Below are 22,807 nucleotides of genomic sequence, written 5' to 3'. Positions count from 1 at the left end.
CATAGCCCAGGCTTGCAGTTAGTAAAAAAATAAAACATGTTTTTCACATTAAAATTTCCCTTGAAAAACAATGGTTTAAATCAAGCGTAAGAAAAGCAAAGAATCCAAAAAGAAAAAAGCAAAAGAAAAGGGAAATTTTTGGTGGAGCCCGAAAACAGTCCCCTGAGACTCTGAACTTCCCCCGAGCCTCCGTGCCATCGCTGCTGCTGGAGGCAGGTGGGCTCCCCGCCGGGACGGCACAGCGGGGACAGCTCGTGCTACGAGATACGGGCACTACGCCGCCACACCGCTGCCCTGCCTCAGCAGCTGCCAGCCCCTGCCTGCTGGTGAAATCCCGGATCCAGGAGATCAGAGCCGCACACCGCACGCTGCCAGCATCCCTTAGACCTCGCAGCCGGTTGGCATGGCGGTGGCGAGGACGGGGCTCAGCCCGCGCCCGCTGCTCGCAGGTTATCAGGAGCTGCCGGATAACTGCTGGGGCGGGATCCGGACCTGCAGCCTGGAGGTGCAAGGCTCAGGGAGACGAGGTGGGGGGTGTAAATCTCCTGATCTGTCTGTGAGTGAATTCAAAGGGAGACCGATTCAAATCCGCCGTGACATGACTGGCTCGGGGCTGGCAGACAATCCCTGCAGTGTTTGTAACAAATCTTGCCGCTTTCCTTTGAGTGGCCTCCAATTTATTAATTAAAATAGGCAATTATATATAATGTGGGGTGGAGGGGAGCGGGGAGACCAGCTGCACCAGTTATTCTCACTTGGCAGGAACCGTGCTGGAAAGCTGCTCCGGCTCCAGGAGGTGCTTGTGCTTTCAAGGGCTTGAGGCAGAGCCTGGGACGGAGTCCGGGCTCAGAGCTGCCCCCGGATCCCCCGCCTGGCACGGCCAGGGCTGGAGAGGAGGCAGTGAGTGGGCTTTAGCTACAGCAACCGCTTTATTTGAGAGCACAGGGCCCGGAGGCTAAGACCTTTTAGAAAATGACTTGCCCGAGTCACCAGGGAGTTGGCAGCAGAGATGGAAGCTGCACCCGATGTCGCCAGCATCTGCCAAAAGCCCTGGCTGCCCCCAGCCCCGGGGAGGCAGGAACATGTGGGGCTAGAGGGGCAAGCCAGGTCCTTTTTTAAGTGTCGCCGTCCATCCCTCCGCGCTCATCAAAAGGAAACACGACAAGCCAGAGACCCTAGGCTTCGGCAGAGCACGATGAGCACGGTGCCGACGGAGGGGGAGCGCCATCGGCAACACGCCCGTGCAGTGCCACGGCTGCGGGCAGCAACACCTGCATGTCTGGGGTTTATCTGCACGCTGCAGATCTGGTGCCAGCAAACCGGCAGGATTTACCTGGAGCCCTCAGTGCTCCCTGCAGGACACGCCGGCGTGGGGCTGGCCCCGGCAATGGGCTCCTCTGCCCGGTGCTGACCACGGGAGCGCGATGGGAACCGGACCCTGCGCAGCTGGCGCAGTGCCCGCACACCCGGCTGGTGCCACGGGGCGAGTCTGGCCGTATGGCACGTTGGCACCCGCCGAGACCGCGCGCTCAGGGCGCGTGCACGCACACGCACACGCCCGTGCCGGAGCCCGCCGGCGGCTGCACCGCCGCGGCCTGCGGCCGCCCCCCACCAGCACCTGGCACGGTGGCACTGTCTGAATTAAGTAATGTCTCGGGACGTGAGCTCATCGCCAACACCCATGGCCCGGGCGATGCGAGTGGCAGCACCGGGTGCCGCGGGAGCGGGCCTTGACTAACATCAGCCGCATCCACACGGGCTGCCAGGAATGCTCCCTGCTCCGGGGCCAGCGGGCACCACAGCACGGGGCACCGCGGCCTCGGATGGCTCCCACGTGGCACCCGCTGCTCCCCTCCTCCTGACACCGGCATGGTGCAGAGCAGCACCGGGGTTTTTTCGCCTTTCCTGTGAAGCCCCAGCTGCCAGCAGGGACCACCAGCTCCGCGCCGCCTCTGCTCCCAAACACCCGCTGATTTTGTGACAGAGGCTAGGTTGGTGTGAGCCCCGGTCAAGGATTGCAGAGGGGCATGTCCCCCCATCCACAGCACAGCCCAGGTGGGATCACGACTCAGAGCTGCCGGAGGAGCCTCCCAGCCCATCCCGTCCCCTCAAACAATGACAGGCCCAGGATATTTTCCGCTGCCCTTGGCCAAACCCCTCCCTCTTTCTCTTCCGCTTTCCCTGAGTGGGGATGGCTGCTTTGCCCGCCTGGCTGCTTGGGGAACAGGCTCTGTCTAACGATGAATCGATACTCATTCGGGAGGTGTCACCTCTTCGTCAGTCCTCTCGGAAGAGGGTGCAGTTTGCTTCTTTCTGCAGCACCGTGGGAAAATCCTCCCAGCCGCTGGCTTCCCAGGGTGACTCAAATTTGCTCCTGACCAGACCCAGCTCCCTCGGAGGCAGCAGGCAGGCAGGGGACAGCCAAGTCCAGAAACCCAATTCCCGGGGTCCACAGCCCCTGCCAGAGCGACGGCAAAGACGGGGTGCGTCTGCCCAGGCACCCTCATGTCCCCTGCGGGGAGGGATTGTGGCCGGGACCAAAGGCAGGGCACGGGGCTGCCTGGGGGCAGCGGGAACCTCAAGCCCTGGAGAAGGGCTCTCACGTGGAATCCCCTCTCCATGCTCAGCATCAGTGATGCAGAGGGTCGAGGTCTGGGCAGGGGACTGCGTGAGCCCAGAGGCTACAGGTTGTGGGGCATGGACTGAGTGCTGGAAGAGCCGCAGCTCTAACAAGGAGCTTTCTACCTGCCCGTGCTCCCCGAGCCCAGGGGCAAGGTGGTCCTGCAATGGAGGGTCCTCACTCTGGGCCACCTCTCCCTACACAAACACATCCCAATCAGCCGAGGGGCTTGGGAGGGCGGGGTGGGGGGGCTCTTCTTGACTGCTGTGCGCTGGAGGTGTTGGGGCGGCAGGCCGCGGGCCGCCCTGCCCGCCCTTATCTCCACGTGCATTAATATCCGTTGCCATTTGCATCCCGACGAGTGTTGCCACGTTCAGCTTCCGCAGTTCCTGCGTCAGGGAATTCCAGAGGGACAAAGTCAGTGGAGCCGAATCCATCCCTCCCCATCCCACAGGCACCCGGCACCCACTTGATCAAGTGGCAACTTGTTCTCCGACCATGAAACAGGGCAAGGAGAAACGCATCCACGTCCTCAGCGTGGAAGGGAACTTCCCCCCGGGGTGTGAAATGCCCCATCCAGAGCCGCAGGCTCTGCTCTGCAGGCAGCTGGGCTCTGTCTGGCTCCGGGGCTGGCCCACGCCAGGTTGTCTAGACCCACCTCCTGAAGAAAGGAGTTGCAGGACTCAGTAGCACTTTCCTCACCGGTTGTAAATAATTGCTAACATGTCTTATCAACATCTGGGATCATCAATCAGCGACTAAACGACTGCAAATTTGTCCCACAGTTGCAATTTCCACACTATGACCAAGCCCTTCCAGAAGCTGCAGACCAGTTACCGAGCCGTTACCCGACCGTTTCCCACCGGCGCTTGGTTTACGGCATCTCAGCCCCGTCCCCTGTCCCCCGTCCCCTGTCCCCACGCTCCGTCCACCAGCAGGCACGGGGAGGGAAGACCCTCGAGGGAGCGGAGACCCTCGAGGGAGCATCCCTGACCTTGGCTTTCCAGGGCTCCTCAGCTGCTTCACAAACCTCTCCCCAGCCGGATCCATTGCCAGAAACAGCCGGAGCAGCAAAACCCGGCCCAGAGATGCCACCTGCTGGAAGCGGGGCTGGTGCCACGGCCCGGTGGGCACCCTGCAGCCCCGCCACCCCCAAACCCCGCAACCTCACCGCCCCACCACCCAGAAACCCTCAAACCCCCAAACCCCACAACCTCACTGTGCAGAGACCCCAAAACCCTGCAGCCTCACAACCCTGCAGCCCCACCACCTTCAAACCCCCAAACCCTGCAGTCCCACCACCCAGAAACCCCCAAACCCCACAACCTCACCATGCAGAGACCCCAAAACCCCACAGCCCCACAACCCCACCACCCCCAAACCTCTCCGCCTCATCACCCAGAAACCCCCAAACCCCACAACCTCACCATGCAGAGACCCCAAACCCCTGCAGCCCCACAACCCTCAAACCCCACCACCCTACAGCCCTGCCACCCTGAAACCCCAAAACCCCGCAGCCTTGCAACCCCAAAAGCCCAGCTCTGCAGTGTCGCAGCGTTGGCCCCCGGTGCCAGGGACCCTGCGAGGACCAGGGGGACCCCCTGCTCCCCCAAAAGCCGCAGCCTGGGGAACAGGCCAGGCTTGAACCGAGCCCTGCATGGGATTTTCAGCACACTTCCAAGCCTGGGCCCCCGGCTCATTTCTGAGTTGCCCCAAGGGACTCAGCCAGGGAAGGAACAACCTTGAGAAATAAAGACTTCATATCCCCCCCCGGCCCCAAAATCTCTCTGGCACCTGTCAACATCCACGGGGAGAACTGAGGGGAAACCCCCCGCTTGAGAGGTTTTTGCTAAAATGGAACACTCACGTTCCTTTGTGGCTGTTGCAACTTTAAGCAAATCTGGGGATTTTGACTGTAAAACCACTTTTTCTTCATTTTGGAGGGGGCTCAATCTCTCCCCATCTCTTCGCCCCCCCCCTTTAAAAAAAAGAAAATAAAACATTCAACTTTTGCGCTGAAATTTTAAAGCCCTCTTCCCACGACTTTATTAAAAAATAAGAAGGGGGAAAAAAAAAAAAAAGGCACGGGAATGGGAACAAATGCAGGGACAGACTAGGCAGGTCTCAGCTGCAGCTCTTCCTCACCAGGAACTCCCTCCTCCTCCTCTTCCTCCTCCCGCAGTGCTGCTCCCTCCCCATGTCCCCAGCCCCACAGCCCTAAGGGAATAGAAGGGGGACGGCCCCCGATTTCGGGGCCCCGGGTCCCCCGTCCTTCACCCCCGTCCCCCCGAGACTCAACGGCGGCCCCGCCCCCTCCCCAAGCCCCGCCCCCTGCCCCGCCTCCCGGAGCGTTTTCTCCCCACCCCTTACCGCCTCACCCGCGTTTTTGTTTTTTTTGTCCGCATTTGGCCGCCGTCGTCCTCCGCCGCGCGTCGCTGGGCGGGGCGGGGTGAGGCGGGGTAGGGAAGGGGCGGGGGGGAAAGGATGGTGGGAAGATGGCGGAGGCTTCACCGCAGCCGGGACGGTTCTTCTGCCACTGCTGCTCGGCCGAGATCGCCCCGCGCCTGCCCGTGAGCGGGGGTGGGGGTCCGGCCGCTGTCCGGTGCGGGGTGGGGGAGTCGGGGGCGTGGGCCAGGGCGGGTGGGGGAGTCCCCGGCGGGTCGGGCACGTGGGGGTGAGGCCTGGGGGGGCCCGGGGGCGGGTTGGGGAATGAGGGGGGGGTCGGGCCGTCAGGGCGGGGAGAGTCGAGGGAGGGGTCGGGGTGGGGAGCGGGATGCGGCGGGGGGGCGTTCGGGCGGGCGGACGGTCCTGCCTGTGGCCGTTGGGGCTTGGGGTGGGCGTTAGGAGGGGCTGGGGGGGCTCCGGTGCGAGGGAATGGGGGCTCGTGGGTGGGGGGCGAAACGGTGCGACCCCGGGTCGAGGGGAAGCAGCCGGCGGAGCCAGCGCCGGGTGTGGTGGGGGCGGCGCGGCGGGAGGGGGGCTGTCTGCGCGGGCGGGGGGGGGGGTCCCAGCGCGGCTGTCTGCGGGGCCGCGGCCCTTGGGGTGCTCCAGTCGGGTAGGGAGGAGAGGAGGGAGCCCCCCGAGCGGCCCTGCCTCCGGGCGGGGGTGGGGGCGGTGGTCCCGGCCTGCAGCAGCCCTTCCCGGGGTCTCCTCGCCGACTCCCCGTCTCCAGCCGGCTGAAGGAGTGAGACACCCCTGGGCTGGGGCAGCGATACCCCCCCGCTGCTTTGTCCCGAGAGAACAGAAGCTCCCTGGGGTAACGGGGGTGGGGGGGGCTCTTGTGTTGTTGGGTTTTTTTTCTTTTTCAGTAGGATTTAAATGAGAAAAGCTTCACGGGTTATAATATCTAAGGCGTAGGCAAGCACAGGAACGATACGCACGCATCGTTTCCACTCACTAACGCAGAAGTGCTTTGTAGACTAGGTGCAGCGCAGGAGCAGACGTGCTTTAGTCGTCGAGTAAAACCCCTGCTTGTGAGGAGTCATATTTTCCTGGTGTGGGTAGAAAAGGAGTGTTGGCTGTTGGAAAGGAATTGGCTAAAACATTGTGGTGGGTCACAGCTAGATTTTCTGTTGGTCACCTGCCAAATGTTGCAAGACGTTAAATTCGATTTGGGGGATCCTGCCAGTCTCTCTTTGTCCTGAAACTTTTCACAGCATCTTGTCAGAATAACGCATTGCTTTTTGTTAGCGTTTATTGCATTTTAAAAGTCACCCGATTATGAGCATTGGTGTCTCTCTGCCATGGTTGATTAGACTTAGCTGTCAGTTTGGTTTTGTGGCGCGCTGTTTGTCCTTTTGCCCTCTCCGTTGGCCCTGTCGGTAAAGCTCCCAGGTTGTATTTAAGTGTGAGGACAAAACTCTTGATAATGCTCCTGGTAAATATGTAGACAGGCTGGAGAAAGTGGCTCAGGAGCTGAAGGTTGTAACCTAGAAATATCAGTTGTTTATTTTTTGTTTAAACACCCCATGTTGGGCATGTGCCAGCAGAGCACATCTGGCAGTGAACGCACTGAACTGTGGTAGGGAGTGGACAACGGCTTTTGTTGATTCAGGTCTAGTTAATTGCTAGTTAATGAACTTGTTTGGGGGGTCCAAGTTCATTTGGTTTCACTTACTGTTTGCAGACCGAGCTACTGGAGATACCGTAGCATATGCTGCAAAAGGAGCGATTCAAACAGCCTGAGAAACAACTAACTTTGATGTTTGTGCTGTTCCAGCTGCAGAGGAATTTGCTGATTCCTGTGTTCAAAGTTGTCTGTAAGCACACACGCAAAAAAGCCTCCCTGAAATAAGGAGAGTTGCGAGGAGTAAGTTGCTCACTGCTCTTGAGTGTGGCTACCGTGATAATTTACCCCACTGCCATATTGATGGAAAGTAAAACAGGGAGGGGGTATTTCAAAGGCAGAGGCAATTGATCTGATTTTCCATGATGGACATGGGAGTGCCCGTGTGCTGGTAACCAACTTTGAGAAGAATTTGGATGGTGTAGAAATGTTCTTGAAATCAAACATTGTGTAAATTGCGTAGACCTAGTTGTTTCACAATCTCAAATCTAAAGAGTCCTGCACAGAAGAGGGAGCAGCAACTTCTCTTGAGTCTGTTTCTAGGTCTTGGTGTTTGCTGCTTCCTTATCTTGCTGGGCAGGCAGGGGCAGCGTTGAGTGGATCGCTGGCGTTGCTGCCTTGTGCTTGGACCTTATCGGGTTTTTCTGCGGTGGCTGGAGGAGCGATCCCAGATGTCTTATCAGAGCAAACCCACGTGGCTGGCATCCTCTTTTTTGGGGAGTCCCTTGACTTTGTGTAAGGGCCTGTGCCAATTCAAATGTAGCAGTAGTAAAGGGAAGCAGCATTATTTTTAGAAACTCTTAAATTTCTTCCATGGTGAGCATGGCTTTGCCAGCGCGGGGTTTTGAGCAGTTGTGTTTGCCCACAGTGGCTGTTCCGCCTCGGCCGTGGTTGGGGTTAGGTATGGGGTCTGTCACTTCCTCTTCTGACTTGGCGGTGCTGCGTGGCACTGCTTCTTCTCGAGTGCTGAAGAGTGAAGTAATTTCCTTTCAGGATCTTAAGCGTGCTGGGCTGCTGCTCACTACAACTGTATGGTTGTGGAGTATAAATTCTTCGCTAACACCAGGAATTGTGAGGAAAAGTGACCGTCGCAAACTCCTGAGGAGTCCTGCTTCTTCATGCACAGGCTGTTTGTTCCAGCATATTCAGTCTTCAGTGTTAAAGGCTACTAGGGTGGCAGTAGCTTTCTGTAATGAGTGTTGAGCGTGGGAGTGTAAAATTCTGGTATTGTGTGTTGTAGAATGACCCTCTTGTGTCTCCTTGACCTCTGTGTGGTGTGAACCCCAGACTACATTAGTAACAGCTTTCCATTCGGTCCTTCCTAAGTGACAGTGACACTGTGATTAGCCTGTGCTGCAATTCCCTCCTTGTTTCTTTCATTAGGACAGTTTGGTCCGTTGAGGGGGCAGGGGAAGGCCTCCAAAACACACAGCTATTTAAAAACTAGTGTTTGAGTGCTGCTCTTCTGGGAAGGCCAGTGGTTTTGCTTTCACTTCACCCAGAACTACATCAGATGTTATCTAATGCTTTGTCTCTACTGGGGATTAGTTAGTGTTATCCAAATCTTTTCTAAAGCCAAGTTCCAAACAGACTCAAGCTTAACAATTTGCCTCACTAGTCTGGCGAAGGCAGTTATCGGTGGTTTGGGGTCTTTTTGACTCTATCATCGTGGCATGCGTTTGGGACGATGGGCTGCAGGACTCTTCCACCCCATCACACTGAAGGCACTCTTTGCAGCTTTTATGTACCACTTATATTCTCATTCAGTATTTCTTCTCCCATAGGACTATATTTGCCCACGGTGTGAATCTGGTTTTATTGAAGAACTTCCTGAAGAGCCAAGGTAATGTGCTGCCCCAAAGGCTGTTGCTGGAATGAACGCAGTCTGCTTTGCTCTTTTCCTTTTTCTAGTTAAAAGGCAAGACTGGATACCGAATATACAATTTTTACTACTTCTGCCCAGTATTTGGCTCATCTTTCCTCACTATGGGTAGAGAGTGCTTAATTTGCATAGTTTGCATCTACAGGTAAATCAGCCATGGGAATGCTGAGTGTCATATGTTGCTGGTAAAGGGCGGGGGAGGAATGGGTTGATTTAAAACAAACGAAAAAACGTGGTAGAGAGTCTTTCCATATGGGATGTGGTAGCTCTGAACTGGTTTGAGTCATCAGGGTAGAGATAACCCTCTGAGAGAGGAATCTGCAGAATGGAGAGCGTACGTATGCTTCAGTGTATAATTTAATAACTTAGTTTAGAGTACGAACAATGAAACATTTTGACTGAGACTTTGGACTCTGCACTGGAGCAGCTGAGATCTGCATTCACGTGCTTTACTGCTGACTCAGTAGTGGGACTGCTCTCTGGCAGTCTCAGAACAAGCAAGAGTAGGAGAAATGTCTTAAAATGTTTCAGATACACTTGCTGGACCTTGGCTGTGACTGGCTTTGGGACAGGCAGTGTGCAGGCAGGTTGGCAGGCGTTCAGTGCAAGGGCACACTGAGCTGCGCAGGGGGTGTGCCAGATGTGTGTTGCTGCCCACTGAGAGAGGTGGTCTTTACAGACTGAGCTTTGTATACTGACAAGGTGACGTTTGGTCTGACTACACCAACCTTAGAGGCTGAAAATCAATCCTGACTAATCCTAACTGTATTGGTGATTTGCTGTGACCTTGGGACAGTCGTGTAATCGCTGAACCTCAGTTTTTTGGTACTGTGAATGTCACAGCGTAGACCTGGATAGTGAGCAGAAAATGTTCCTGCAGCTCTCTAAAAGCAGAAGCCTAACAGCATTAAGAGTTTTCCTAATAATCTGTCCTGTTTGGTCACATGCCTCTGCAATAGAGAAGTTCCTTTGATTCAAGATTAGACTTAAGCATGTTTGGGTCATAGTGACCAGGGTTTGTACCTTAAGTCTTCTCTTCCTGGTGCTCCAGAGGATTAGCTGCTTTGTTTGAGGTGAATTGTGTAGGGAATCCTTGCTTGACATCATGGTTCAGTCACTTCTGTGTAGCTTCATGAAATCAGAATCTAAAAGGGTAGGGAGAGATGGGTGAAGATGTGAGAAAATGAAGGTTGCAGGGAGGGAAAAATGAAAATTGATAAGGACAATTAGAAACTCAGCAGCTGAGGGCATACTAGTTGCTCTAGGGAGCTGACCCTACCCTGGGGCAGAAGGGAAGGGAAGGTGAGCAGACCTCCGAGATCCCTTCGACCTCTACCTCTGCACAAAAATGAATCGGTCGCTTTCTCTGTGCTGTTACCAAGCAGCTGTGGTGTCTACTTTTCCTGTTAGACTTACGTCCCTTGCTCCCCTCAGCTGGGAAAATCTTTTTGTAGCACGCTTCCGAGGCTTACCAGTGCTCTTCATTCTTCACAGGAATGCTGACAATGAGACCAGCTCCTCTATATCAGCCAGCGATCAGAGCAGGCATCCTTTTGAGGTAAGTCCTCTCTCTCTTTCCCAACAATTTCTGCTTTGACATTGAATTAAAGTATTTTTCCATTAGTACGTTGTTTAAATGTTCCCTGGATTATGATAAAATTTGCGAAAGGAGGTATTAATATCATCTGCATGCTGCTCCTGAAATCTCTGCATGTTGTATTTTTACTGCTTGTTTTTAATAGGACCATCACTTGTAGCTTATTCTTGTTGTGAGGGGGCTAAGCTGGGATTTAGTGAGCTGTCTGGGTGTGTTGCTATGCAGTAGCCTTAGCTTAAAAGGCAGCAGTTCCATGCAGCAGCTAAAGAAACCAGGGAAAGCTGTAGTTATTTCTTACTTTCATATATAGTTTCAGTCTGTGTCTGTTCCTCACTAAGCTGCTTCTGAGAGTGCACTGATCCACCTGTGTTGGCCAAGTTGCTGGGAATCTGAAAAGACTAGTCTTTGTTGGAAGGCTGGTGAAATACCAGGCGTGAAAGCTAAGAGCTGTTTCTCTCCTCATTACAATCTGTTCTCTGAATTCTCTCCCTCGCAGAATGTGGATCAGCACTTATTCACCTTGCCACAGGGCTATGGCCAATTTGCCTTTGGGATCTTTGATGACAGCTTTGAGTTTCCGTTCGGGCCCAATGTGCAGTCAGAAGACAACAGGGACTCTGAGAACCGGAGGGAGCGAGAGCATCAGTCTCGGCATCGATACGGTGCAAGGCAGCCCCGAGCCCGTCTCGCCACACGCCGTGCCGCTGGCAGGCACGAGGGAGTTCCCACACTAGAAGGGTGAGAACAACTGCCAGGTTCTTGTGGAGGAAGTCCTGTTATTTTTCACTGATGAGAGTTAGCTGAAAATCAGCCTGTCCCTTGTTCTCGTCAGTTTGAGGAGCAGTCTCTTAAAGACCGCTCCTGAGCACAGCTCTCCAGTGTGACTCTTCCGTAGGTGCCTGGCTTTGCCCCTGAGAACTCACACTGCTGGATGCTCAGGCTTCAGCTGGGCCTGCAGCTGTTGGCAAGCTGCAGCTGGGAGTTTTGACTGTTAAACCTGCAATGAGAACGCATTCCCTGGTTGTTACCAGCTATTGCCAAAATGTTGTACTTGGTGTGAGGGGAAATGAGAGAAAACACTGGACAGCATGACTAATGTCTCTTTAGCTGCACCCTGGAGAACCACTTGCCATCATCTCGGAAATTATCCCCTTACAAATAAAATATTGAAACTTCTCTTTATCAATGAATAATCAGTTCATAAGATGCAATTGCTACAGGATATTTTTTCTTTTCCCCCTGATGATGTGACAGTATTTAGCCGCTCATTCTATGTCAGGTTTCTGGACTGGGAGCTAGCAGACACTAATTCTTACATAATCCTGGTTTTCTTGTCTTTCAGAATTATTCAGCAGCTGGTCAACGGAATTATTGCACCTACAACAATACCAAACCTAGGACTAGGTCCTTGGTGAGTTGGAAGATGTACTGTTCCTTCTGACAGTGGTGGTGTTAGTACTCCCAGCCAAATTTAATTGTTGTCCTTGTTCTTAAAGGGGAGTCTTGCATTCAAATCCAATGGACTACGCATGGGGTGCCAACGGCTTGGATGCAATTATTACACAGGTAAAATTGGTGTTACAATGGGGTCTCCTGTCCTTGTGTGCAGTGCTGCAAAATTGCCAGGACCTGTTGTGATGTGGGGGGGCAAACCACTGAAGGTGCAGAAATGGGAGACAAGGTCCGCAGTGCAGGTGGTGCAGGGTTCAAGTGCCCTGGTTCAATAAATGAACAGATTCTGTGTGCTGCTGAGCTCACATCTTCCTTCTGCCTTCTGTGGCCTATTGTTTTTTCAGTTACTAAATCAGTTTGAAAACACTGGACCGCCGCCAGCAGACAAAGAAAAGATCCAGGCCCTCCCCACTATACAAATCGCACAGGAACACGTAGGTATGTATATATCCTCCAGGGAATCAATCACAAAGAGCTCTGTGAAAGTTCTGTTTAACGTTTTCTTGGGATTTTAATTTTGTCTGCTGGTACCTTCAAGGCCTAAGACGTTTCAAAGAGGGGAGAAAGCTGAAGTACTGCTCTGTTATACTTGCACACACAAAAAAAAAGAGCAGTGTAGACTGGATGGATTTGCCCTGGGGAGGCAAACTGTTCTGAAAAGTTCAGTGTGGATATAGATGAAAAAGCGGAAGGGAACAATGAAGCAAACCCAGGGCAATGAGAGGTGGAGTGATGGTGGTAGGAACTGCAGAGTCACAAGCTTTCCTCTCTGCAGGGATGAAGCAGCCATGGGGGCAAGGGGAAAAGGTGATGGGATCCCAAGTCGGGTGCTTTGAGCGTCCTTCTCTCCTTTATTGCTGTCTTGGTTTAACCCCAGCCAGCAATGAAGCACCATGCAGCCACTTGCTCCCTTCCCCTGACCCAGTGGGATGGGGGAGAGAATAAGGGAAAAAAAGTAAAACTCGTGGGTTGAGATAAGAACAGTTTAATAGAACAGAAAGGAAGAAAATAATAATGATAATAACAATAATAAAATTACAATAATAATAATAAAAGAATTGGAATATACAAAACAAGTGATGCACAGTGCAATTGCTCACCACTCACCGACTGATGCCCAGTTAGTTCCCTAGCAGTGATCTGCCCCCTGCCCCCAGTTTATATACTAGGCACGATGGTACAGAATATTCCTTTGGCCAGTTTGGGTCAGCTGTCCTGGCTGTGTCCCCTCCCAACTTCTTGTGCCCCTCCAGCCTTCTTGCTGGCTGGGCAAGAGAAGCTGGAAAATCCTTGAGTTCATATAAACATCACTTGGCAACAGCTGAAAACATCAGTGTGTTACCAACATTATTCTCATACTAAATCCAAAACATAACACTATACCAGCTACTAGAAAGAAAATGAACTCTGTCCCAGCCAAAACCAGGACAATTGTTTAGCTGTGTTTTGCTTTCCCTTTATGGTACAGATTCTGGGTTAGAGTGTCCTGTGTGTAAAGAAGACTATACAGTCGGTGAAAATGTCCGACAGTTACCTTGCAATCACCTATTCCACAACAGCTGTATAGTCCCTTGGCTGGAACAGGTTAGTGCTGTCTGAGTGGGTGACTTGGGTTTTGTTGCACTTGGGTGTGTTTTCTGGTGGTACTATTGTCCTCTGTAAATATTTTCATACCTCCATGATGAGGCCTAAGCACGAGCAGCCTTTGATCAGAGGAAGGAGTGTCATCCTAGCCTTTTCCTTGAGTGCAGCTCCTGTATCGTGTTTCTAATCCTGTTTCCCATATTTCTTATTTTGTTTTTGTCTGCTCTCCAAAGCATGACACGTGTCCTGTGTGCCGGAAAAGCTTAAGTGGACAAAACACTGCCACAAACCCCCCAGGACTCACGGGGATGAACTTCTCATCATCCTCCTCCTCCTCTTCCTCCAGCTCACCAAGTAACGAAAACTCATCGAACAACTCATGAATCTTAATCCAACCCTCTGTCCCTGGGGCCCTGTCCATTGTCCTCCCTCCCTCCCCAGCCAAGGTAACAACAAAAGGGGCTTCCAGAGCAGAGCGAGGGGAGGGTAGCAAGGGGGAAGCAGTGCCCCCAGAATTCCCTTTTGCGTTCTGAAGACACGGAGACTCTGGGTCCTTCAGAGATGAGAAGCCTCAAGTTCTGTGATGGGGGGGAAAGAGCTCTGTCTATTAATAAAAACATCCCTTTGCCGCGTGGACTTTTAACCATTGCAGTGAAAGGCTGCTGCGCTCCACAGATGGGAAACCCAAGGTGCTGAGCTAGCGGTTGCAATTCTGAACGGAAAGGTTGTTTGTATGGTTTTGAATTTGAGATTCCTTTCTTTATTTCTTTTGCTCCTCCTCCTCCCCTTGGATACTATCTCTTCTGCTTTGGAGATTGAAGTCTTTAAAATGAAAGCGTAATGATACTGCCTCCCTCCCAGGATCTCCAGCTGGAGAGGGCCAATAGTTGTCACTGAAAACATGAACTCTTGAAATAGACCCCATTATCCTTCCCTTCTCCATCTCAAGTCCCATTTATTTTTCTTTGTAACCTCACCCTTCTGATACTCAACACTGAAAGGGGTTTTTATAATTTTAAATTATTACTGCTGTTAAATAAATGGACGTTTCAGCTCAATGAGATGTTATGCATGATTTGAGGAAAAACTACAGGGTAAGCTCTCCGGAGACTGCTGTGCTGAGCCATCCCATTTCACCCCAGGGCAGGCTGGGCTTGTCCGAGCCCTCCTGCATGCTGAGCACAGGCATGCTGTGAGCCCTGGGTACCAGACTCCGACATGACCAGCACCTGTACATGTGTTGCCAGCCTGCAGGTCGTTGAGTGGTTGGCTACAGGATTGCAACTGAAAGCATCCTTGCCTGGTCTTTTGTATTTTTTACACCTCCCTGTTGCAGTCCTGCCCTTTTCTCAGCCTGAGCGGACTTTTCCACTGTGTTGACATCAGGACTGGGTGTGCATCAGAGCAAGGACCAGCCAGATATCATTGTGATCAAATAATATACAGGAAATACAGTTTGGAGAAAAATGTATTTCAAAGCTACTTAAAATACAGCTGATTAAAAAAGAAGAGAGAGACAAATATCCAGGTGTGTTTGTGACTCAGTTTCTGCGACAGAGCTGGAGCTTGGGAAGTGAAAAGAATGTGACTGGAGCAGGCAATAACTGACCTGCTGCCTGTGTCTGCGCTCACCTGGGCTGGGAGGCGCGAGAGGAACAAAAACCTGGCTTTGCTTGGTGTTCTCGACGAGGGCCTTTGGTTTTGGTCTTGTGATGCTGAATCTCTGGCACAGCCCTGCCAGCTCCAAGAGGAGCCTGGGACAGGAGCACAGGGCAGGGCTGCGCGCTGGGGTAGGAGATGTCCTTGGAGGAGTGTGCGTGGGCAGCAGTGGGTGAGGTTTCTGCTCTGCTTGGGCTTTTGGGACACAGCCTGGTGCAGAGCCGGCAGGCAGAGCAAGGTGGTGGCACGTGGCTCTGAATGGCTGGCCCTGGTGGCTCGGGACAGATGTCAACTGATGCCCCTTTCTGTTGCAGGGACTTTGGGCAGTCAGGGCATCTCCCGGACCCGCTGACCGGGTGTCAGTGATGGCACTGTGCGCTCCAGAGGCTGTGGGCCGGGACCTTGCTGTGGCAGATGCCAGAGCAGTAGGTGGGGAGCCTGCCCCCGTGGGGGCTGCCCGGGGGGGGGGATGGACGGAGGGTTCAGCAGCTTGGGAGTCTCCCTGTGTCTTCTCTGGCTTTTGGGGCTCTGCGAGGGGGCTGGGAGTGGCTGAGGAAGGTGCTGGCCTTCCTCCCTGGGCACTCAAGGTCCTGGTACCAGTAGACTTTTGGTGTCTTTCAAAGCAGCCTCACCTGAGGACCTGGCCCTTCCTCCCGAGACCTTTCTGGGAAGGGACGTGCCTCCCATGGAGGAGGAAAGCAGGCGCCTTGTTTGGCTATTCTTGAGCCATTTTGGAATATAAGAAGAGAATGTTTGTTGGAGAAAACATCCCCAGCGTGGATGGCAACAGCCTTTGCCAAGCCTGTCGAGGCCACGCGGCCAGCGCTGAGCAACTCTCCTGGAATGTTTTTCCTCCTTGGCTTTGCCAGCACAGCCAGGGCAGCCCAGCGGCGCCTTTCATCTCGGCGGGTGGATGCCTGCGGGACGAGGGTTTATCTCAGGACTGGTATATCAGGGTTAATAGCTCATCCTCCGCCAGAGGTTGAGCCAGAAGCTTCTGCCACCAGGATCCTGGGCTTAGGAGGTGGGTGGCAGCAGGAAGGTCCCCGGCTGAGCCTGCATGTGCCCATCAGCTGGGCTGGCACGGAGGGAAGGCTTTGCTGTTTAGTCACTGAAACGCAGCCCGGGAGACCTGGAAAAACCTTCCTTCTCCTGCTGCGTTTCAGCTGCTGGCTGCGGCACGAGGTTCCCAGCTCCTCCAGAGCTTGGGGGGTGATTTCTCACATGTGAGCAGTGCTCGGGGTGGGTTTTGAGTGGGCGAAGCAAAGCCTGTGGTGGGTACGTGGCTGCTCCCGGCCCGTGCTGGTGCCCGTGCCCATGCCCACCGCAGCCACCACACAGTTAATACGGTGGCTGTTCCCTCTCACAGACTCGTTTGGAGCTGGTTGGGTAAGAAATGGAACAAGTTTGGTGGTTTTCACTGGGGCCATCGCTCATGTCTGACGTGACAAAGTGACCAGGCTGCGATGCCTCGCTGCAGCGGGTGCGGAGGGCGGCGCAGGAACGTGCCCTGGCTGGGAGGCCAAGGCGCGGATGCTATTTCTGGCCGTGCTCCCCTCCAGGCAAGGGACTGGTCCTCCCAGCTGGTTCCTTCCTGGCTCCATCTCTGCTGGGGAGGATGGAGTGGAGCTGGGCTTGGGGGGGGGCAGCACCAGGCTGGGGGCACTGGCTGCAGCCTGGGGAGGCTGGGGGATGGATGCCCCACCATGCTTCAGGTCTTGATCCAGGGCAGGGATCAGGCACCAGCCACTTGAGTGGGCATCTGTGGCCCAAGTACTACCGCTGGGGATGGGTCCCCAGAGCGGGTCTGGTTCTTTCTGCTCATGATGTCCTGGCTCAGGGTCTGCACATGAGTGGGGAACAGTGTCCCAGCTCCTCCCAGCCAGGGGCAGCCCCAGGGCTGCATCTGCCTGAGGGTCCGGGCTGGCTCCTGCGGTGCTGCCCACCTCCTCGTCCTGCAGAGCCCACTGCAATGCTGCAGCAGGACACTCGGCTGTGACCGGGCTCTTGCTCTGGCACCAGGGACCCTCTCGAGCCCTCATCCCCCTCTGCCTTGTCCCTTTGGGACTCCAGGGCCACATCCCCTTGCACAGAGCCTGGCACCTCCCGGGGGATGCTCCCCCTCAGAGCAGCTGCGCTGCTCTGGCTGTGGGTCACGCGTGCGAGCGCTTTCCTGTGGTGCTAGCGCAGGGTCCAGGCTCTCCGCCGCCGGCAGCTGCTTTTTCCTGCTCCCTCCTTTGTGCCGCTGAACAGCCGTTGCTCTGTTTTCCTGTGGGTGAGGTTTTGGGCTGGATGTGTCTCTGCCCGCACACTCGGGTGAGGGTGTGGGTCAATGAGGAGCTGGACGTGGCGGGGACCAGCCAGGCTCCCCACCGGCAGCAGCAGGGACGATGCTGGTGGCTGCAGCCACGACCCCGGGAGAGCCAACCCCACCTGGCCCGAGCCAAGCCCACCATCAAAGCTCCAAGACTCACTCCCCTTTCCGTACCGTGAACACAGCTTTAATTGCCACGAGTGCTTGGACACAAGACAAACACAGCCTGCCGGTACGTCCCAGCCCTGCAGCCTCCGTCCCAGCCCTAGCCCCTGCAGAGATGCCATTAGCAGAGCGATGGCCACCTGGTTCGGGCTACGCAGGCAGGGGCACGACGCCGGCAGCACGTGGCGGCTGCGCTCCCCAGGCTGCACCGGGCCGGCTCTGCCTCGGCAGGACGGTGGGGAGAGCCACGTCCCTGCACGGCTGCAGGCTGTGTCTGGAGTATCTGCCTTCCACATCCATCGTGCGCCATACATTTAAAAATAAAACAATAAATAGCAAAAAAAAAAGGTATGTACATAAATAAAATAACCCTCTTCTCCATTTTTTCCTACAGGATGGTCCAGAGCCGCCCGCGGGGCTCAGCTGACGAGCATGGGGAGGAAGTGGGTAGAGAGGTGCTGCCGGCGCGTCTTGCCCCCTCGCTGCGGCCTGCCCTTGCTATTGAGCGAGAGGAACATGGGGCGGCCCCGGTGCCGCCAGCGCAGCGATGCGTAGGTGTTGTAGCCGTTCTCCTCGATGCGCTCCGTGAACTTGCAGTTGGGGCTGAACTCCTTCTGGCAGGAGAGGGAAGGGGGTGAGGGGCGGCTGCGCTCGGCCGGGGCCCATCGTCGCCCTGCTCCGGTGGGGTCGGAGCCCGAGAGCGGGGCAGGCCAGGACCCCAGCTCCTCCCCGGTCCCTGGAGGGCAGAGGGGCTCTGTGGGTGCCGTCCCCCGCTGGGGAGCCGGTCAGGGCACGGGAAACCAGGAGCCCGCTCCTGGGCACCGGTCCCGGCAGGTTTGGGACCCCCCGTTCCAGCTCTGCCCTGTGCCTCTGACCCCGGTCCGGTCCCTCCCGGGAGGCAGCGTCCGACCTACCGACCCGTAGAGCCTCCCCTGCTTGTTCATGGCCAGGTAGAAGCCGGTGTGCACCGCCCGGATGGCCACGACGCCGACACGCACCGATCGGATCTCGACGATGCCTACGGGACAGGGAAGCGCGGCGGTGAGCCGGGGAGGGACGGGTGACCTCCCCAAGGGGTCCTGCCCTGACGACGGGTCTGTGGCCACAAAGTGCCGCCCCGCAGGGACAGCGCCGCTGACCCTCGCCCGGCGCCGAAGCAGCGGGAGGGACGGCGGGAACGAGGGCTGCAGCCTGACCCGGGAGCGGGAGGGGGGAATCAGGGGAGGATTTGATCTTTACTCCTCTCCTCCCCAGTCCCCAGCTGCTTCCCAGAAGCCGGGCTGCGTGGGAGCGATGCCAAGCACAACATCCATTTGCCTGGAACAAATCTCTGCCCGGTGCTGACCGGGTTTATCCTCCCCTCATGGGCAGCTCTGCCCGTGCATCTGTCCCGAACGCACCTGCGGTGGCGCCCTGGCGACCCGACCTGCCTCTCGCAGCACCCGGCCCCCTGCGCGCTCGGGGCACCGAGGCCGGCGTGGCCCTTGGAGGGGCAGAGTGTGCGCGGGGGGGGCGGCAGTGACAGCGCACAGCTGCGTTACGGTGGATGGAGGCACCTGGGCAGAGGGCTGCAGGGGCAGCAACACGGTATGGACGGTACTGCCGACAGACATTGGTATCAATAGCCCAGCTGGCAGGAGCACGGACGCGCAGCTCTGTGCCGGGCACCGTGGGCAGGAGGGATGCGGCAGCACTGCAGGACGTGGGGACGAGCCCAGGAGGCGGCTGCAGCCGGGCTGGGAAGCCGCAGCGGGGCCCGGCCATGGCTGGGCTGACGTGCGTGTGCCCGGCCACCGAGCTCCCAGCACAGCCGCTAATGGGAAAGGCATGCGGTCAGACCAGCAGCTCTGACAGGGGAAACACCCAGAGCATCATCAGGGCCTCTGGATTCCTGCACTGCCTCGCACCTGCCAATGCCCGGCCAGCCCGGAGTGCCGAGGCCAGCCCTGCTGCCCGCCGGGCGCACACATGGTGCTGGGGGAAGGGGAGAAGGAATCTCCAATGGGCAGAGATGCAGGCAGGGCAGCGGGCAGGGTGTGAGCCACAGCAGGAGCTGCCCTGGCCAGCCGGGGTAGGAGGATGTGCGGAGGCTTTGGCTGGCAGCAGCACACATGGTGCGGGGGGCTGCAGCCCCTGGGCAGGGGCTTTCACCAGGCATCCACACCCCGGCTGAGCCGGCATTCCCTGGGCGTCACCTGCATGGGGGCACTCGTGCCTTTGCCAGAAGCGGACAGGGTGGATACGGCACCGGGGCAGCGTGAGGGCTCCCGAGCATTCGGCTCCTTGGGGGCCATGTGTAAGAGGGGATTTTCAGCCCAATTGCCTCTGTGCTACCGCCAGCACCCGGCCGCGGCACCCAGGGCCCGGCCCAGCGAAGCCGTTGACAAGCGGCAGCCATGGGGAAGGGCTGAGCAAATGCCTGCGAATCCATCCCACTTGATCACCGTCTGGAGCTGCTGCTATTTATAACATAAAACTTCTGCTTTTCTAAAAATAACCCCCCTGTTGCTGTTCCCGGCGCCCCGGCCGGCTCTGCCCTGCTTTGCTCACAGGTGCCCGGCCAGTGCCTGGCTCTGCAGGGGGATGGGTCCCTGCAGGCGTGGGGCAGCAGCCCAGGGCCGTGCAGCAGCCAGGAGGCAGCTCCCAGTGCTCCCAGTCTCACACCCTCTGCCCCAGCGGGGTCCCAGGGAGGCTGGGGCAGGTGCAGGGCTCGAGGCAGGGGAAGCCCTGGGACAGCCCCTGCCACCCCGCAGCCGCTGGCAGGGCTGGTCCGGCAGCTGCTGTGAAGGCTGAGGAGCAGAGCCCGAGCCCAGCCCAAGCGCAGGTTATCTGCCGCACCGATAACCAGAGCGAGCCCCGTGCGACAGCCTGGAGCCACTCCACCTGCCAGGCCCCACGGCCGAGGGAACGCGTGTTGGGGTGCTTGGCACTGGCAGCGTGCCCGGTCAGGACTCCTGACAGCCTCCGACACCGCAAGAGGGTTCCCTGGGCTGGGCTGGGCTCCTTTGTCCTGTGGCTGGCTGGGTGACATCCTCCTGCGCTGGCCAGGAGACAGGACAGCCCCCGCTGCCACCAGGACACGGGCTGGGGGATGCTGCTCCCGTCCGCAGCATCCTTCCCATCCCAAGCCCCAGTGCCCTGCCAGGGCCCCCCAGGGATGTTCAGGCATTCCCCCTTCCCAAGGCCCCCAGCATCCCCGCCCTGTCCAGCCACTGTCCTGCCAGCCTGGTGCCCCCCTCCCACTCCCAGGGTGCAGGGACCCAGCACTTGAAATGGGCCGATACCACAGGTGCCGGGGCTGGGCTCGCAGCCCTGACCCTTCCTGCAGCTGTACTGTGGGTGCCGTGTCCCCTCAGGACTCACGGCACCATCACCTGGAGGGGGCCTGGGTGGGAGCAGGCGGCCCTGGAGCCGAGGCAGGATCCCGGTGCCAGGAGCAGCCTCTCCGCTGGCGCGGGGACCCTGGTGCTGGCCTCCGCAGCTGCCTCTTCCCACCACCGCACGCGGCCGCTCCTGAGGGCTGCAGGGTGGAGCAGACGCAGCCCCAGCCCCAGGGGAAGGCCTAATCCTGCCTCCTTGTTCCCAAGCTCCAGATCACAGCACAGCCTGGGCAGCACCAACATCCTGCAGCGTTCGCCCTCTCTGTTCCCCCCCCCCCCCAGGATGCGCTGCCCGGTCCCGTGAGCCCCCCGGGCCCCTCTGCAGGAGCAGCCCGTGGGGAGGCTGCAAGGAGTCCCCCCCTCTGCATGCTGTGGCAGGGGCTGCCAGCTGTGCCCACCCAGGTCCCCGCGCAACGGGTGTCCCTGCAGTCCACACGTGCCCTCAGACTGTGCTGAGCCCCAACCTGCTCTGCAGGCAGTGGATGCTCTGCGGTCCCCTCCGACAGGGCTGCTCCGGTCTCCTGTGCCAGCCTCACCGATGCTCGGTTCTGAGACCAGCATCATCCCAAAGCTTCCTCAGTCCCTCCATCCCTCCTCCTCCTCCTCCTCAGCCTTTATCCTCCCCAGCATGTTTAAAGGGAACGATCAGATCCCCTCCAGTGCTGAATGAAGATAACCCAAAACCCAGGGCAGGGGAGGCAGCCCCCCTGTCTGCACTGGCAGGACGAAATGGGATGAGGGACCCCCCCAGGTCACCCCAGGCACTGGGCAGAGCTGGCAAAGTGACACGGGGTCCCTAGACAGAGCACACTAGTGTCTGCACACCTCTCATCGCTTCCTCAGTGCGGTGGGCAGACAAACCTCGGGAAAGGGGCTCCCGGGGGCAAGGGCAGCAGGAACCGTTCGTGCTCGAGTGAGCTGCGTGCACCGGCCAGCCGTCTGCGGGACAGTGGGGACAGAGGGGACAGCAGGGGCAGCAGGGCAGCGGGGGCAGCAGGGCAGCGGGGACAAGAGGGGACAGCGGGGACCTGCGGTCCCGCACGGCCGGAGGAAAGGCTTTGGCAGAGATTTTTGCTGGGCGGGAGGAGCTGCGGGCGCTCCCCGGACCGGGCACAGCGGGGTCCCGGGGGTCCCGCCGCCCTCCCGGGGCGCCTCCGTCCAGCCTTCGGCCCCCCCCGCCCCCCGCCCTGCCCTCTTCCCCGTGCCCGGCCCCGGCAGCGCCCGCCTCCGCCGCAGCCCCGGCGGGATCGGGCTCTCGCCCCCCGTGGGTGGGAGGGCGGCGGGACACCGCGCGGCCGCGGGGAGCGGCTCCGGGCCCCGGCTCTCCCCGGCCCCGGCCCCGGCCCCGGCCCCACTCACTGCCCGGCCGCTCCCTCCAGCGCGTCCCCTCCACGCCGCCGCCGCCGTCGATGCGGAGGAAGAAGCGGGTGGCGGAGAAGAGCCGCCGCCAGCGCACGTCGCCTTCCAGGTGGCCGTAGCTGCGGGGGGGCCGCCGGCCGCCCCAGGCGGTGCTGCCCGCCCCCGCCCCCTGTCCCGGTCCCGGTCCCGGTCCCGGCCCCGTCCCCGCCAGCACGGCGAGCGCCCCGGCGAGGCAGGCGGCGAGGGCGGCGGGGCCCCCGCGCCTCATGGCGGCGGGCGGCGGGCGGGCGGCGGGGCGCGGCGGGGCGGCGGGCGACGGGCCATGGCCGCGGCGGCGGCGGCGACCGGCCCCGACGGCGCGGGCGGCCCGAGCGCGGGGCGAGCCGGCGGGAGGGGCGGGGCGGGGCGGGGGCCGCGGCGGCCAATGGGCGGGGCGGGGCGGGGCCTCCCATTCATAAATCGGCGCCCCGACGGCTGCCCCGGATTCCCGGCCCTCGTCGTTGGCAGGGCGCCCGGTTGGGGGGGGCCGCACGCTCCGGTCCCCACCGGCTCCCGCGTCGGGCGGGCGGTCAGGGGCACGGACCGGACCGGGGCCCTCGGGCAGGGCAGGGCAGGGTAGGGGGGGAGAGGCTTGGGGGGGTGCGGGACTGCCGTGGTCCCCGGGCCCGGGGGTGGTGTCCGTCTGCGGTCTGGCCCAAGGCGTGCCGGGCTCGGGAGGGGCGCGGGGCA

The 22,807-nt window shown here is 58.2% G+C and overlaps 2 protein-coding genes across 5 annotated transcripts; one reads left to right on the top strand and one right to left on the bottom strand.

Annotated features, from left to right (window-relative positions):
• Positions 1-5,055: 5,055 nt before the first annotated feature.
• Positions 5,056-14,750, top strand: RNF126 (ring finger protein 126). Its single transcript, XM_075037711.1, has 9 exons — positions 5,056-5,190; positions 8,471-8,529; positions 10,063-10,126; positions 10,662-10,903; positions 11,508-11,576; positions 11,662-11,731; positions 11,962-12,055; positions 13,086-13,201; positions 13,435-14,750. Exons 1-9 carry the CDS (start codon positions 5,116-5,118, stop codon positions 13,582-13,584), a joined length of 939 nt encoding a protein of 312 aa, XP_074893812.1. The 5' UTR covers positions 5,056-5,115; the 3' UTR covers positions 13,585-14,750.
• Positions 14,751-17,247: 2,497 nt separating this feature from the next.
• FGF22 (fibroblast growth factor 22) lies at positions 17,248-22,450 on the bottom strand. 4 transcript variants are annotated; one of them, XM_075037438.1, is made up of 3 exons: positions 22,079-22,450; positions 18,258-18,357; positions 17,248-17,950 (listed from the first exon to the last, which is right to left on the bottom strand). In XM_075037438.1, the coding sequence occupies exons 1-3, from the start codon at positions 22,344-22,346 to the stop codon at positions 17,728-17,730; spliced, it is 591 nt and encodes a 196-aa protein (XP_074893539.1). In that variant the 5' UTR covers positions 22,347-22,450; the 3' UTR covers positions 17,248-17,727. The 4 variants fall into 4 exon arrangements, with proteins under 4 accessions (XP_074893539.1, XP_074893538.1, XP_074893541.1 ...); XM_075037437.1 differs by having other exon boundaries at positions 17,249-17,953; XM_075037440.1 differs by having other exon boundaries at positions 17,250-17,950; positions 18,254-18,357.
• Between the last annotated feature and the right edge of the window lie 357 nt (positions 22,451-22,807).

This window comes from Buteo buteo, chromosome 10 (genome assembly GCF_964188355.1).
Source record: "Buteo buteo chromosome 10, bButBut1.hap1.1, whole genome shotgun sequence".
NCBI lineage: Eukaryota > Metazoa > Chordata > Aves > Accipitriformes > Accipitridae > Buteo > Buteo buteo.
This window is presented reverse-complemented; position numbering and strand designations above follow the sequence as displayed.

Bases quoted from the DNA above. Each gene is read 5' to 3' on its own strand.
- RNF126 (XM_075037711.1), top strand. From the start codon at position 5,116: ATGGCGGAGGCTTCACCGCAGCCGGGACGGTTCTTCTGCCACTGCTGC. The intron at 8,530-10,062 runs GTAATGTGCTGC...CATTCTTCACAG, and splicing joins GAACTTCCTGAAGAGCCAAG to GAATGCTGACAATGAGACCA. The intron at 11,732-11,961 runs GTAAAATTGGTG...TTGTTTTTTCAG, and splicing joins TGGATGCAATTATTACACAG to TTACTAAATCAGTTTGAAAA.
- FGF22 (XM_075037437.1), bottom strand. From the start codon at position 22,346: ATGAGGCGCGGGGGCCCCGCCGCCCTCGCCGCCTGCCTCGCCGGGGCG. The intron at 18,358-22,078 runs GTGAGTGGGGCC...CCTGTCCCGTAG, and splicing joins CTGGAGGGAGCGGCCGGGCA to GCATCGTCGAGATCCGATCG. The intron at 17,954-18,257 runs GTCGGTAGGTCG...CTCTCCTGCCAG, and splicing joins AAGCAGGGGAGGCTCTACGG to AAGGAGTTCAGCCCCAACTG.